The sequence below is a fragment of the Humulus lupulus genome, chromosome 3 (genome assembly GCF_963169125.1).
Source record: "Humulus lupulus chromosome 3, drHumLupu1.1, whole genome shotgun sequence".
Classification (NCBI taxonomy): domain Eukaryota; kingdom Viridiplantae; phylum Streptophyta; class Magnoliopsida; order Rosales; family Cannabaceae; genus Humulus; species Humulus lupulus.
Window position 1 is genome coordinate 251,377,613 of NC_084795.1, and position 17,239 is coordinate 251,394,851.

Here is a 17,239-nt window from a genome sequence, read left to right on the forward strand (position 1 = left end):
AAATTTCTAAATAATATTCACATCTTATTATTATTCTTTAGTTTTTTTATTTAATATATATTTTCATCTAAAACTTTGATAATAAAAAATATATAAAAATATTTACGACAATTTTCACAATAAAATAGTGAGAAAAGATCATATAACCACCCTAAGTATCCATATAACCACCCTATCTTTCAATGAAGTTTAAATCAAATCATATTGTTCGGAATCGCCCATAAAAAAACTGTTGGCTAAGAATTTGAATTTTGATATTTCAATTTTTATGCTAATGTAAAAATTAGGGATATATCCAGCAAAAAGTTCCTAATGTTTTCATTTTGTTGACAAAAGTCCCTTGACATTATGCTTAGGTGTGACTAAAAAATATTAAAAAAACAAATTCAAAAATGTAAAAATCTAAAATAAATAATTTTGAAATATTTGTAATAATTAAATTCCTAAAAAAATTTAAATATAGTGAATTATTAATTACTAAATCAACAAAAAAGTTCTACAGATTATTTAGCCAATTTTTATTTTGTTAGTTTACACATTAATAATTTAAAATATATAATTTTTTTAAATTATTTATTTATCCAAAAATAATTATTTAAGATCACAGCTAAAACATAATATTAAAAACTTATTAAGAATATAAGTGCAACAAAGCAAAAATATTAAGAACTTTTCCACTAAATATTTCTAAAAATTTATGGAATTTATAGGCAAGCACGAAACATATTTTGTATAAATATATATATATATATATATATTAAGGATTATTACAAAATTAGAAGCACGTATAAGAAGAATTTCTCATATAATAAGGACACTTCTTTTGTCCCTTATTTGGTTTTGAGGGACTAAATCCTTCAACTTTTAACCATTAGATTAAGCTATAAATATTGTTAGCCATCAGATCAATTTATTTTGTAAAAATTTGTTAAAATACCACACTATCCTTAAAAACATGTAACTCGTTAGATTTTTTTTTTTGTGGGGTCTATTACTCGTTATCAATCAATTGCTTAAAATAAAATAACAACTCTTCCTTCTCACTTCAAAAGACCATCTTTGTCTTCTTATTTCAATCTTTGTCAGCATGGTTGCTGTAACCTAGATAATGCAACTCTAATTTAGTGGACCCAGTCGATTCGCTACTCCACCCAACTGCCAAGTCGACTCTAACTCCAAATCTCCCTTTCCTATTGTGCTCGTTGCCATCAGCCACAAGGTAATGTTTATATTTCTGCTCCACTTTCTCTTGTAGTTTCCAACTCCATGTTATTTTCTATACTAACATTAATAATTTCTTCTAGTGATTGGTGCTCTATTTATTTATACGTTAATTTTTTTAAGAGCATAATCGAATAAGCAGAGGGTTTGATCTTAATACGTGTATAGATAGTGCTAGTTTTGTTATTGAATATGTATATATGGTCAATAGAAGAAATAGATTTTAGGAAAGATTTGAGTTTTTAGTTTGTGCATGTATATTGTTTAATGAGATGTCTTATTGGAGTTTTCCTATATAATTCATCATATCCGAGGTTGATTATTTACTAAAAATATCTCAAATAGAATCCCTGAAAATTTGTGGATGATTTGAAGAACTCTTTCCCTAACTATGAAGGCTTTGTCCATCTATGTCAGGAAGATGAATATAGACTTGTCAGAGTAATGTTACAATGTTGTATTGATGATAAGCTTCTATAGATTCAGGATTATGAATTTGCAGGTGCTGGATGCATGTTTCCCCTTGCCTAGGAAATGAGTGAAGCTAAAATAAAGTTGTTTCTGATTGGAGAGAAATATGTTGATGAACTTATCACTTTAAAGTTATTCTTCATGCATTTGGAATTATTAATAATTCTCTTCTTCCATTTTTTTATTACTGAAATGTGTCCTTAGAATTGTGTGAAGAGCTTACAATAATTGCTCATGGACTAAAGGAAGCTTGGATATCATACTAGGTGATTTCTTTGTAGATATTGTTTTTGTTTTATTCTTGTTAATACTTCACTCTGTTTTACACAAGTTTTGGTCTGGTTCTCAATATATTTATGATTATGGATTTGTTTGCAGTCAGTAATAGCTCTCATGTATTTGGATCAACTACTCTTCTCCAAATTATCTTTATTCTTAACTAGATATTATAGAAAAGTTGAGATGATTCGAGATTGTTGGTACTTAATTAGCTTTTGGTAGTATTGAAGGATGTAACAGCCTTGTTTATATGAATGTCAAAAAATGTCTATGTTGTTTCATCTACAGGGTTTGTTGTTCAGTCTTTGAATTGTATATTGCATATGTTGTCTCTGTTAGAACTAGTTAGTCTTCAGTTACATCTACTGTGTGCTGCAGATTAATAAGTACACGTCAGCTATTGTCGGTTTAATTGGAAAACGTGTTAAATCTTGTTAGTTGTTTGTTTAGTTGATTAGTTAGTGGTTAGGGTTGCTATAAATAGATTAATCTATTCCTAACAACCTAACCTCCTTTCTGATAGTTTGTCATTGTGAGAAAACAGAATCTTGTTTTTCTTTCTCTTTGTTTCTTCTTTCTTTCTTCAGTTTTTGAAGGTTCACCATTGTTGGAGGTGAAGCTTGTTGCAGAGCTGTGGGAGGTTCTGATCTGATTCGAAGGAAGTTCGAATCTGGCTAGTAGAGGGATTCAACTAGCTTGCTCGAGGGGATCTTGAGTGTTTGAATCGAGGGATTCGGTTCACAAGTTCCAAGGGATTTGGAAACTGTTCTTGAGTGGTTATTCAAGTTTTTAGGGTAATCTGTAACTTTTGTATTGTAAAGATGTTGATTTCATTTATGAACTGGTTATTGTAATTAACATTGGATTTATTAGTGAAAGTTACATCTTACCCGATCCAAGCACTAGTCGGCTGAAATTCGTTCCCAGTGCAGATGAAGCTTGTAAAATTCTATGTGTGATTTTACTTTGCTTTAAATTGTTTGTTTTGTTGTAGTAGATCAATTCTTGATTCAAGAAGTTAGATATAACACTTTCAATTGGTATCAGAGCCATCTGGTTCTATGAGAAGCAGTGGTTCCCTAGGCTTACTATAAGGTGTTTTTAACCTAGTGTGTATTTCACTCGGTTCTTGATTCTTTTTTTTCTGCATTTATCTACTATTGAACTTTCTATTGCGAATAACCCTCTTGGAGTTCCATCTCGAAGAGTGTCACGAGTTTGTTTGTCTCTTGTATGATGGAAATGTTCAGGGAAGGAGGTTCTACTAGTCGTCCACCCATGCTAAAGGGGGCAAACTACCCTTACTGGAAAACGAAGATGAGAGCCTTTCTCAAGGCAGTGGATGAAAGAGAGTGGATGGTTGTTGAGGAAGGTTGGATCTCACCAAGGGAAAGAGAGGGCGAAATCGAAAAAACCAAACCAATGAGTGCCTGGACACCTGAGGAAATTGAGCTGGCTAACTACAATTCCAAGGCCATTCATGCTTTGTTCAATCCAGTATCCACCAATCAATTAAAGGTGATCGCAAACTGCGAGGTTGCCAAGGATGGTTGGGAGAAATTGAGGATAAAGAACGAAGGTACTGATGCGGTAAAGAAGTCTCGGCTTAGATCTCTTGCAAAGGCATTTGAAAATCTTTTAATGGATGAGGATGAAGCAGTTGCAGAATTTCATGCTAAACTCTGCGACATCTCTAACGAGTCATATGCATTTGGAACGGTTACACGGAACAAAGCACGACTTGTTGGTCAGGGGTTTAAGCAGGTCGAAGGTATCGATTTTGACGAGACATTTGCTCCAGTGGCTCGTCTGGAATCAATTCATCTCTTGCTGGCTGTTGCATGTCATCTCAAGATTAAACTTCACCAAATGGATGTCAAGAGTGCCTTTTGAATGGAGTCCTACAGGAAGAAGTTTATGTCAAACAGCCTCAAGGTTTTGAAGACCCACAGTTCCCCAATCATGTGTACAAACTCAACAAGGCTTTATACGGGTTAAAGCAAGCTCCACGGGCATGGTATGACCGTCTTACTACATTTTTTATGTCACATGGTTTCTCTAGAAGAAATGCAGACAACACCCTGTTCATCAGGTACTTAACTGAAGGTATATTTGTGGCCCAAATATATGTGGACGACATTATTTTTGGTTCAACTTGTGCAAGTGAAATTCCTAAGTTTGTTGACCTCATGACTAGTGAATTCGAAATGAGCTTAATTGGGGATCTTAGCTATTTCCTAGGACTTCAAATCAAACAACTAGAGACTGGTATTTTCATTTCTCAATCCAAGTATACCAGAAACATGTTAGAGAAGTTTGGTCTAGGAAACTCTAAGCATGCCCATACACCCATAGGCACAACTACTAAGTTGACCAAAGATGAAACTGGAGAGTTTGTAGATCCAACTCTGTACAGAAGTATGATAGGAAGTCTCCTCTACTTAACTGCCAGTCGTCCTGACATTAGTTTTAGTGTCGAACTGTGTGCCTGATACCAAGCCAATCCTAAACAATCCCATCTTACTACCGTCAAGCGAATTTTTAAATATTTAGCTGGAACAATAGATTTAGGATTGTGGTACTCATGTGATACCACCATGTCCTTGGTTGGTTATAGTGATTCTGACTGGGCTGGCAGTTTAGATGATAGAAAGAGTACGTCAGGGGGATGTTTCTTTGTAGGAAATAATCTAGTGTCATGGCTAAGCAAAAAACAGAACTCTATCTCTCTTTCCACAGACGAAGCTGAGTATATTGCTGCAGGTAGCTGTTGTACTCAGCTAATTTGGTTGAACAAGATGCTCACAGACTATGGTTTTTCCCAAGATTCATTAGTCCTCTTCTGTGACAGTACAAGTGCAATAAACATGTCAAAAAATCTGGTCCAACACTCAAGAACCAAACATATTGATATCAGGTATCATTTTATAAGAAATATGGTTGAGTCTAAGCTGTTATCCATTTCTCATGTGCCCACAAATGCACAACTGGCTGATTTATTCACCAAGGCTCTTGATGCAAAAACCTACATTCATTTGAGAAAAAGTATAGGTCTCTGTACCGTCTGAGAGTTCTCTTGTTTTGTCTGATCACATTTTTTTTGTCTATGGCTCACAGTTTTTGTCCCCTGCAGTTGTGGTTTCTGGTTTATTGATTCGGTCGGAGTACATCCCTCACTTGCTTATCTAGACAAAGAACTTCAGCCGAGTTCTTCCCAGCTAAAAAGGCTACCCTATCTAGATGCAATGGGAAGAGCTTCCTTTCAGTAAATATGTACCTCGGGTAGTTTGCTCCTTCCACTTGGTACATGCTTGAACCTAAGGAGACGGCTACATCTCTAGATAGGAGTGAAAGCCGTGGTTGGTTGATCTTGAAAAACTCAGAGTGAGCAAATAAAAAGAGTTGTTTTAAAAATTAAAAAAAAATTCAATCAAGAGTGAGTGAGCTTTCTGCTTTATGTGCATCAAAGCTCACATGAGGACATCTTCACACACACATGAAGAATTCTGGTTGATGGTCTTCTGTTTGCAAATCAAAAGTGAGGTATGTGCCTTGATCTTCTCATAAAGCTAAGCTGTCCTATGTTGCTTGGGGTTAATATTGTGATGTTTATAGCATTCTTGTTTGTTCCTCAATGAGCATTCTCATATTGATCAGGCATGCAATTTTTTTTAACAATGTTCCTTTTGCATCAATGGTCTTTGTGTGAGTCATCTGCTTAATTTTTGGTTAAGATACTCAGCTTGGATCTATAATAGTCTCATCTGTCATACACTAATATCAATTTTTTTATTGAGTGTGAGTCCATTTAATTGAGTTGCATGAGTGCCTTTAATTCTTTTTGGGGAAAGCTGTTAGTCTGTTGAGTTCTAAAAAAAAAAAAAAATTTATATTTTAATCAAAGGAAAAGGGTAAATGAGTAATTTCGTTTTTTTTTGTTCACGCCTATATCTTTCAAATGTCTTTTTTTTTTTTTGCCTCATCATTTGTGTTTCAAGTCTGACCTTTCTTCTTCTAGTTTTTTTTTTACAAAAAAAAAATGGTGAAAACAAAAAATGCCAATCGTCCTTTTCGGCCTTCCCCTCCTCCGGCGTCTTCTCCGTCACCGTCCATGGCCATTGTTCCTGTTCAGCCATCACCTACCGTGTCCAAGTCATCCTCGCGTCCTTCGTCATCATCTCCAGTACGGCCACCCTCACAGTCGACCTCCTCCACCACTGGTTCGCCTCCTCCACCCAAAGGTATGAGTTCTCCAACTAGTTCGTTTCCTAAACGTTTTACTAGGTCGTCTCTTGCTTCGTCCAGTCCAGCCACCCCACTATCCTCATCCAATCCCTCCAAACCCTCCACATCCAAACCCACCCCATCGTCAAAAAGAAAAACCCCTCCGTCTTCACCAAAGTCTCAGCCTAAACGACCTAAGCAAAATTCTAGGGATCCAGGTGCCTCCTCTGTCCCTCCAACCACCTGTACACCTGTACACCATCGTCAACCTACCCATCCTTTTTGCTCGGACCATAAACTAATGCGTTATAGGGATGAAGTTTCTCAGAGAAAATTGTGTTTTGAATACAATGTTGCTATTGATGATTTTCCCCTCCATAAAGCCTTGATAGAATCTCGGGGGTGGCTCAACACTGTTACCAATCTTAAACCACCATGTCCTACACTTGTCTGTGAGTTCTATGCCAATATTGATAAAAGGATCATTAGTGAAAAGAGTGTTCTCAAGTACCGAGCCTACATTCGGGGTAAACGTTTTCCTTTTTCCCCCTCCATTGTGTCCAGGGTGTTGTCTGTTCGAAAAGAGTTGTCTCCTGACTTTAATCATCAATTTACACCATCTAAGCTCGAAATGGGGGTTGCTCTTTCTGGTTCTGATTCATTTGAATGGGGTAATGGTGATCTGCCTGTTCCGGCTCTATCTCATTTTTACAAGGTGCTTCATCACATTGCCTTGAATAACTGGTTTCCAAATACTCATACCACTTCCATCACAACTGAGAATGGTAAGTTCCTATTTGTTGTTGGTACTGGGGTCTCTATTGATTTGCCTGCCCTTATTTTTGGAAAGATTGTGGACGCTGCTTTAGCCATGGGAACAAGGAATGTTCTCCCGTTTCCTTGTCTGGTTCATCAAATTGCCTTAAGAGGTGGTCCGACACTGACTCTTCATGAATTGCCTTCAGCTGTTCCGTCGTTTGGAAAGTCTTGCAAAGCTCTTAAGTCCAAACAGGTTCTGCCTCCTACTTCATCCACTCCAGATCCATCTTCTCAACCTCCAGTCGCATCTGGAAAAACGATCAAAGGCCTTGCTCCCTCCAGTTGGCAAGTCCAATTTGTCAATCGGTTGGAAGCATTTGAGAAGAGATATGACGAAGATCAAAAATGTCTGGGGGCATTTGAGGCCTTCATGTCTCAGATGGTATCTTCTATTCGAGAGATTGTATTGGTGCATCTGTTTGGGTCCAAGGCATCTCATCCAGGGTCTGTTCCTCATAATGAGTCTCCTGTGGTCCCTAATGCAGCTCCAGTTGCTCCTGATACAACTTCAGTGGTTCCTGATGCAACAGTTGTACAAACTCAGGGGGAATGTGTTCCACCTCCATCTGCTACTGTCCATCCAGTTGCACATACTCAGGGGGAGTCATCTCATGTTGCTCCTGCTCTGGATGATGTTCCTGCTCCAGCTACTGCTTTTGCTCAAGCTCTTGTTTCTCCAAGTGCTGCTCTGTTTGCTCCAACTGACAGTATACCTACTCTATCTGCTGCTGATGTTCCACAAGTTCAGGGGGAGCTTTCGTCAGAAATCACTCCAGCTGCTTTGTCTGCTGATGGTGTTCCCAAAGTGTTTCAGAGGCGTGTTCCTAAGACTCGTACTGGTAGAAAGAGATATGATCCCTGAAGGGGGAGAGTTTGGGAGTTTCTGTTTAGTTGTTTCTGCTTAATATCATATCAAAGACTGTTTTTCTTTTTCTTTTGTCTCTCATCTTGCTTGGATTTATTTTGAATCATTTCTGACTGTGTTAGTTTTATTTGTGCAAGATTGAGATATTATGGGTCTGTTGGTAGTTTTTTTTTAGTGTTGCTTTGTTTGTTGTTTATCAGTGATCATATTTTGCCAAGGGGGAGAATGTAACAGCCTTGTTTATATGAATGTCAAAATATGTCTGTGTTGTTTCATCTACAGGGTTTGTTGTTTAGTCTTTGAATTGTATATTGCATATGTTGTCTCTGTTAGAACTAGTTAGTCTTCAGTTACATCTACTGTGTGCTGCAGACTAATAAGTACACGTCAGCTATTGTCGGTTTAATTGGAAAACGTGTTAAATCTTGTTAGTTGTTTGTTTAGTTGATTAGTTAGTGGTTAGGGTTGCTATAAATAGATTAATCTATTCCTAACAACCTAACCTCCTTTCAGATAGTTTGTCATTGTGAGAAAACAGAATCTTGTTTTTCTTTCTCTTTGTTTCTTCTTTCTTTCTTCAATTTTTGAAGGTTCACCATTGTTGGAGGTGAAGCTTGTTGCAGAGCTGTGGGAGGTTCTGATCTGATTCGAAGGGAGTTCGAATCTGGCTAGTAGAGGGATTCAACTAGCTTGCTCGAGGGGATCTTGAGTGTTTGAATCGAGGGATTCGGTTCACAAGTTCCAAGGGATTTGGAACTATTCTTGAGTGGTTATTCAAGTTTTTAGGGTAATCTGTAACTTTTGTATTGTAAAGATGTTGATTTCATTTATGAACTGGTTATTGTAATTAACATTTGATTTATTAGTGAAAGTTACATCTTATTCGATCCAAGTACTAGTCGGCTGGAATTCGTTCCCAGTGCAAATGAAGCTTGTAAAATCCTATGTGTGATTTTACTTTGCTTTAAATTGTTTGTTTTGTTCTAGTAGATCAATTCTTGATTCAAGAAGTTAGGTATAACACTTTCAAAGGAAATATTGAAAATAAAAGTGCAATTAAAATCACTTGTGAAGTATTAAAGTTTTTTTTTACACTTTACATTAAAATGGATGTACCCTTGGACTCTGAAGAATATCATCCAAAATGTAAGCATATTCATTCCGAAGATCTATAAATGAGGATGCAATGTTTAGGTATAGTTTGTCAATGATATTTGATGAATTATATATATGTGTTAGTTTTAATAAATTATGCATGTGAGGTAAATACGTAATAAATGTATAAACAATGTTTATTATGTTATTTAACTTCTTATGTCTTTTTTTGTTTTACTTTATTTTGAAATAGGGCTGGTCATGGATGTGTGTCTTAGTTGTGAGCAGTAAAAAAAATGTCATACATACATGCTAGGAACTTTAATTGTTGATCTCACACAATATGTGCATCGACAGTGACTTGGTCTCAAATGATAGAAATGATAGAGATAGATATTGCTAAAAAAAAATGTGGCTTATCTATAGAACATTATTGAGAACTTTAATTGATCAATACAACTTATTTATGAGACTTTCATTTAAAATTTTGAATTTAATTTAATTTGTTATTCCAAATTTAAATTAACTAAAATTTGTAGCTGAATTAGAAAATTAATCTTAATTAAAATTGACTAAGTTTCTAATAAATTAAACTTCTTTCTAAATTCAAATCAATCAATCACATATTCTATTTCTACTCAAAATAAAGTTGATTCACAATTCAACCAATTATGTTTTTAGAAACATGTTTTTCACATACTAAATTTATATTCTTATTTCAAAATCAATCATTTTAAAAAATTTCTAATCACGAATCAATCAGATTTTAAATAACTTTAATTATTTTGCTCTTTTTTGTAGAATTTATTACCCATAATTCATATATTCAAACAAAATTTTGACAACTAATTAGTTTTTTTATTAGTATTCTTTACTAATTAGTTTTAATATAATATATAATGGTAAGAAAAGTTTTAAATGAATAAAAAAATTATACAAAAATATTTGTTTTCGAAATTATATTTTTATTATTTACGTTTTAATTTTTAATTTGAGAATTGAAGTGGTACATTTAAAAATAGTTTAATTTAATCTAAATTGATAGGTCTTTATTATTTAGGTCAAAAGCCTACAATCGGCGTCACTTTGATGTAGTAGCTTACGACAAACTAAGCTAACTATAGAGTATTTTAGACTTAATCAACGGTCGGAATACCACCTGTGGTGTTATAAGATCAACAATCACACTTATAAATAATGTTCTTGTTGACTTTAATGGTCAAAAGACCCCGATCGATATCAATTGACACCAATCGCACCCCAATTTAGTAGTTAATGGAAACCTTAACTAATTATGGGGCATTTTGGATCTAATCAATTGTTGGATTGCCACCTACAGTGTTCCAAGATAAATAGTCGTACTAATAAAGAGTGTTCATGTTGACTTAAGTGGTTAAAATGCTCCGATCAACGTCAATCGCAACCAATCTCACCTGAGGTAGTAGTTTATGGAAACCTTAGATAATTATAAGGTATTTCCCTAATCAATAGTCATATTTTAACGTCTTGGTTACTCCAATACCGTTACTGTGAACTTTAAACCGTGCTTAACTCGCTAAACAAGTCATTTGGTTATAAACGTGCATCTAGGTGTTATTAATAGGCTAAGGTGAAAAATCTTGATAAAAAAGAATGAATATATTTTATTTAAAATATAAAACCGTACATGGGCCCATAAAAGCGTTTACAAGTTATTTACAATCCAAAATGGTTATTACAGTTGTAAACCGCCGACCTAAGCGGCAAAAATAAGGCTAACCCCTAGTTCCCCTGAGAAACACCTTGGTCGTGGTGGTCAAGCGGCCGCATATGTACACATCGCCACCTAAGCTCTCCACTCAAGGCTGGGTGAGCTTTTCTTTCCCTTTACCTGCACCACATAGCACCCGTGAGCCAAGGCTCAGCAAGAAAACTTATTACTGCATGTATACAATATCAATTGATGATTATGATAATCATACTGGGGCTTGTAGCCCTAATCAAACACGTGAAGATCAACAAATGATTATGGTAATCATTCTGGGCTTGCAGCCCAATCAGATAAGTGACTATTGAGTCACACATTGTGCAGGTGTGTGACAGTCAGAATCCCGTGATCCGTAAGGGGAAAGACCGGGTAAGCTGTGCAATCCCACACCACCTGGGGAAGGTCAAGTGTAATGATTCTAAGACTGTGTAGGTATGGGACTACACAGTTGAAGAGGGCTTAAATGGATTGATGGGTACTACCTATATCAGGAAGGTGCATCTTCTTTTCGGTAGCCCATCACTTGAGAATTCCATGGTTAAGCGTGCTTGGCCTGGAGTAATCTAGGGATGGGTGACCCTGGGAAGTTTTCCCAGGAAGTGTGCGAGTGAGGACAAAGCACGCTGGAAAGACTTGTCTTGGTTTGTAGGGCCAGTCGTCATTCCAGAAAGCAGCCATAGTGACGTGGGGCGTCACATAATGGTATTAGAGCCTTGACCTAGCCGGAAGTGTGGCCGACGGGGACGTCGGGCCCGTAAGGGGGGGTGATTATGACAGTCAGAATCCCGTGATCCGTAAGGGGAAAGACCGAGTAAGCTGTGCAATCCCACACCGCCTGGGGAAGGTCAAGTGTAATGATTCTAAGACTGTGTAGGTATGGGACTACACAGTTGAAGAGGGCTTAAAGGGATTGATGGGTACTACCTATATCAGGAAGGTGCATCTTCTTTTCGGTAGCCCATCACTTGAGAATTCCATGGTTAAGCGTGCTTGGCCTGGAGTAATCTAGGGATGGGTGACCTCCTGGGAAGTTTTCCCAGGAAGTGTGCGAGTGAGGACAAAGCACGTTGGAAAGACTTGTCTTGGTTTGTAGGGCCAGTCGTCATTCCAAAAAGCAGCCATAGTGACGTGAGGCGTCACAAGGTGACTATTAAGTCAACCTCTAAGGATCTGTTCCCTGTATAGATGACTAATAAGTCCATCTCTAGGGTTCTGCTCCTTAAATAGATGGCTAATAAGTCCATCTCTAGGGATCCGCTCCCTAAGCCATGTGACATGTCGGTCACCTTAGCCTTTTGGCTCTAGCTCTAAGTAACTAGCATTTAGACTAGACAAGCGCTTTTGTTTTCATCGAACTTAAGGTCGGTCAAGCATTTCATGCTTATGTTGATAATGCTAATGTCGATTAGATCTAATCTTTTCAGCTTGCGTTAAACACACTAATACTGTTTTTGACTCATAAGTCAATACCATATGACCAGTGCTCAATACTACTATTGAACTTGACTAATAAGTCACAACTTCACAATCAATACTGACACCATTGCCGTTTCTGACTAATAAGTCAATACCATTCACAGATAAGCAAGACTGCTAAGCATTTAATATGCAATCAATGTCCACATATAGAGCACTCAACATGCCTCATTAATAACCATGCATGTCACATACTGGGTGCAGTTTTCTTACCTCTGATTCGAGTGTGAAACAAGTTAAAAACGACCATTGAGAACGATCAATCATTTGATCCCTTAGCGGTCACCTAGTCATAACCAAATATGGAGTTCCATCAATAAAATCAATAATAAAAGGATCATGATCTAAACCTCGCTCCCGGGACATTGAATCCTACTAACACGGTTAATAAATTCGATCCCGAGCCTTAAGAATTGAAACCCCGAGCCAAAAACCCTCAAAAGTACCCAAAATAGTACCCTGGAAAAATAGGGTAGCGCTACAGCGCTGCCCCCTAGGCACTACAAGCAGAGCTGCCAAGCCCTGGACAGTGTTGTAGCGCCCATCCCTCGACGCTGTAGCGCCAGAACCAGGGTGTTTCAGCCCTGGTTTTTCCCCTTCGAGTTGTCCAAATTCCAAACTTCAAAATTTGACTCTAAACGTCAACCAAACTCACAAATGAACCCAAAGAACCAATCAATCTTTCCTAAAAACTTCATTGAATTCTCAACTATCCAATCCAAAAATTCCAATTGAAAAACAAAACATAACCAGAGATTTCATGGCTAAAATCTTACCTCAAGCTCAAGATTAAACCCTCTTCAATGGCTGAACACAATCCTAAACCTTCAAAGCTTGATTCCCTAGCTTGAATCCTCAATTGGAGCTTCAAAATTCAAAGGAAAAAGAAGAAGAAAAATGATCGAGAGGAAGAGGAGAAACGTGCTTTTTTTTTTGCTGCCTAGGCTTCCTTCTATAGCTTTCTAGTTCACATATAACCTAAGGTCAAATGACCAAAATGCCCCTAGGTTAAGTAATTTCTTTTCAAAGCTAGCAAGGGCAAAATCGTACTTTTTCGTCTATCTCGTTAATTATAATTAACGCCCTCCAATTCCCGTTATTCCCAATATTCTCAAATTCTAATAAATCATATCTCATTACCCTATAATTTTCGGTAATGTACTAATCATCAAATTACCCTGAAACTCGCCCCGAGCCCGGAAATTAACCATGTTATGACCAAACCGCTAACTTACATTCAAAGATCGTCTCATGCCGAATAGCTCGAACAAATCCACATTATAATGTGATATCATCAATAAATTACCAACATGCATGAAAATATACAAATATGCCCTCAACGAGCCAAATTACCAAAATGTCCTTATAATGAAAAGTGGACCCACATGCATGCATTTATCATCATATAATTCACATAATCATGCATATAATCATTTAATGGCATAATAAATCAATTATGTCCCTCCTAGCCTCCTAATCCAAGCATTAAACCTCATTAAGGGTTTTGGGGCATTACTCATATGCTCCAAGATCAACAATCACACATAAAAAGTATGTTCTCGTTGGCTTTAATGGTCAAAAGTCTTGGATTGGTGTCGATCGATGCCCATCTCACCCCAAAGTAGTTTTTTATGGCAATCTTGGGTAATTATGTGGTATTTCAGACCTTAGATTTTCAACTACTATGAAAATATGTTATCACCGTGATTTTATTATGCACTTAACGTACAGATTAACCAGTACTATACTATTGACAATGACTATGTTACGTAAAAAAAATATCAATCACAAGAAAACTAAAATCAATTAATGCTAAACATGCAATCATCTAATTAATCTTATTTTCAAATATGTTAGCATAAATAATTAATGTTAAATATTCAACCATCTAATTAATTTGATGGTCAAATACCTTGGTAAAAATAATTAATGTTAAACATTCTACTATTTTTTTGTCCATAAACATCTAATTTATCTTATTGTCAAATACATTGGTAAAATTAATTAATACCAAACATTCTACTATTTATAAAGCTTTTTTTTTTTAAAAAAAAATCTAATTAACCTTATTTTCAAATACTTTAGCAAAAATAATTATTATTAAATATTCTACCATCTATAATTTTTTTTAAAGTACCACTTAAAAATTAGAATACACATTTCTTATAACTCATTAACCATAAAATATATTCTCAAATAATTCAATCATTGCAAAACTAAAAACATAAAAACAAAATCAAATCTGTCCAAAAAAAATTTAATGCAAAACACAGATACAAAACAATCATAATATATCAGTTTTTATTACGTTTTATTAATTTCGTGTTACATAACATATTATTTTACCTACATGAAGATTTATTTTTACATAAGTCCCAACTTCATACTAAATTAACTATACACCCCAACTCATACATTCAATTACACTTATGTTCCTATATTCAATCACATCAAATATATTAATTCTATCCGTTCTCATAACTAGTTAGAGCAAGTAAACAAAATATTCCACCAATTTTAAAAATGTGACATTTGGCCAAAAATTGAGTCCGACTTTTAAGGAGTGAGGGAGTGAAGAATTTCTCATATAATAAATATATATTTATATATAAGTAACAAATCTCATGAAAGAATACACAAATAACAACACAAAAAATCCAAAATTCCAAATATAATTACAAACAAAAAAACATAAAATAAACTCTACTATGAGAAAAGAAAAAGAGGCATGTAACGTAATAAAAATAAATAAAAAGAAAAAATAATAACAATAACAATAATAATAACAGGCTAAGTCTAAGACGAGGAATATACTAAGATGCAGCGCGGAGTATGAAAGGAAAGAAGACTCGCATGGTTGACTAATCAGCGTTGGCCAGGAACTGGAGATGGAGTGTTTTGACCGCCGCCGCCGCCGCCACTATTGCCGCCGCCCCAATTCCATGGCTTCAAACTGAGAATCACAATCAAGATGATGATCAGCAATAGAATAATGGCGTAACATGTCCATTTCCGGGTATTCTTCTGGTGTTTCCTCGCTGTCTGCAACTGCTGTGCTCCCGACCTCACGAACGAATTGGCTCTCGCCACGTGGCTCTCTATATCGTCCAGCTGCTCTCCCTGAGCTTGGACCAGAACTGCCATGTCCAGAAACACCTGGTGGAGCTCTTTCAGATTCTTCTCCATGTCCTTCACTGCGTCGTGACGCTCCTGGATCTCCTTTATCGTGTCCAGAACCCTCCCTCGTCCTTGCTCCTGAATTGCTTTTTGCAAAAACGTCTCGCTTTCCCCTGAATCCAATCGTGGAAACAAATTATGAGTTTCGAGTTTTGAATTATGGTTTTTGATAGAAATTTAATGGAGGATTGAGGATTTTGATTTTTTTCTTCAATTACCTGTTGAGATGAGAAGGTCAATGGTTTTCTCGTCAGGATTTTCACCGGTGACAGTGAAATAACGGCGTTGAACGGTGTCTCTATACTCCGACGAGATCTGTTGGCGTAAAGTGTTGAAACTCTCCATGGAGTCTTTGAGCTTCTTACGGAGCCCGTTGACCACGGAGGTTCTAGTCCGGTCCGACGAAGAACCCGGTCCACAACCAGGCACGCTCCGATTGGCGGCGTTGGCTCGGTCTAGGGCTTCGAGACGAACCTTGATGAGCTTAGCCTTCTTAAGAGCGAGGGAAACATCGGAGTCCATTCGAGATCGAAGGTCTTTAATGGCTTTAGCGTTGTGAAGAGTCTTGCTCTGTTGATGAGAAGAATTAAGATTCTCATGAAGCCTCTCGAGTTCTTTAAGCTCTTCCTTGATCGATTCAACATCTTCAAAAAACTTATCGAGATTGACTCCATTAGTAGCCGCCGTGGCCGATGAAGACGACATCTCAATCACGTGGTGGTCCGGCGAGGGGTCCTCGTTCCGGAACCTAGAGAAGGAGCCTGAAAATAAATCATTCATATTGACAAGAGGAAGAAGGATAGTACAAATTGGACGAAATGAATGAGAGAATTAATGGACTGGGGGGTTTTGATGGAGAATTAAAGGGTGGTGTTGTTTGGATGGTGAGAAAATTTGGGGGGTCGAGTTGGTCAAAGAAGGGTCGCTGGTTTGGAGTTCAAATACCTAACCCTGACGAAGAGATTAAAGAGAGGGAGGGACCCAATAACACAGTGAGAGAGAGAGAGAGAGAGAGAGGGGAATGAAAGAGTCAAAGAAGAGAGATAGAGAAGGATGAGGGTAATGGAACTTTCCGGGAAAGTGTGAGAAAATAAAAGAAAGGAGGGAAAGTTATAAATTGGAAAGTTCCATCCTTCTTCTCCGTGTACGCGGGTTTCCATGCGTATACGGTTGCAACTTGTAACTCGGGTTTTTTTTTCATGTTAATATTATTTTAATATCCCTTTTTAAAACTTATTTTGATGATTAAATTTTTCAAAACAAAGGTACACATATAATTTATCAAAGTAATGACTTTAGTTACAAGTAAAGTCATTTTTAAGCAAATAGTCATAGCTTAATAAAGAAAATTGAAATTTTTATGGTTTTTTAGTTATGAATATGTTGATAACTTGATATCATGTTTTTTCTTCTTTCTTGTTTTGAATATCAAATGACTGATTGCATTTTGAGAAAATAAATATTGTTGGAAAATGACTTGCGAAGTATTTATGAGACTTGGTCGTATGTAATTGGAGTTCTCTGATTATTTTTAATAATAATAATAAAATAGTTTTTAATATATATTTTGCAAATTACGAATTTTAATATTTTTTTCTAACTGAATCGTTAATACTTTCCGGACTAATCTTAATATTTACTATTTAACCAGTGAATAATATTTGTTAGGGAGTTAAAATCATAATGCAGAATGCGGATATGAAAGGATGGGTGTTTATTAATTGAGATACTAAATCTTGATAAATGAGATAGTTGATAATTAAGATACTTTTAAACTGAAAATGGCTTCGTTGACCCGAAGCAATATTGAGCTGGATAATAAAGACATCGTTAGGTATTGAAGCGGAAGACTACAAAAATATTTC

At 36.3% G+C, this 17,239-nt stretch overlaps 1 protein-coding gene across 1 annotated transcript; it reads right to left on the reverse strand.

The window, feature by feature from the left end:
- Window positions 1-14,822: 14,822 nt before the first annotated feature.
- LOC133823583 (syntaxin-121) lies at window positions 14,823-16,500 on the reverse strand. The gene is made up of 2 exons (XM_062256423.1): window positions 15,593-16,500; window positions 14,823-15,487 (listed from the first exon to the last, which is right to left on the reverse strand). Exons 1-2 carry the CDS (start codon window positions 16,152-16,154, stop codon window positions 15,063-15,065), a joined length of 987 nt encoding a protein of 328 aa, XP_062112407.1. The 5' UTR covers window positions 16,155-16,500; the 3' UTR covers window positions 14,823-15,062.
- Between the last annotated feature and the right edge of the window lie 739 nt (window positions 16,501-17,239).

Excerpts from the sequence above, each read along its gene's own strand:
- LOC133823583 (XM_062256423.1), bottom strand. The coding sequence starts at position 16,154 with ATGAATGATTTATTTTCAGGCTCCTTCTCTAGGTTCCGGAACGAGGAC. Across the intron at positions 15,488-15,592 it reads TGACCTTCTCATCTCAACAG|GGGAAAGCGAGACGTTTTTG; the intron begins GTAATTGAAGAA and ends GATTGGATTCAG.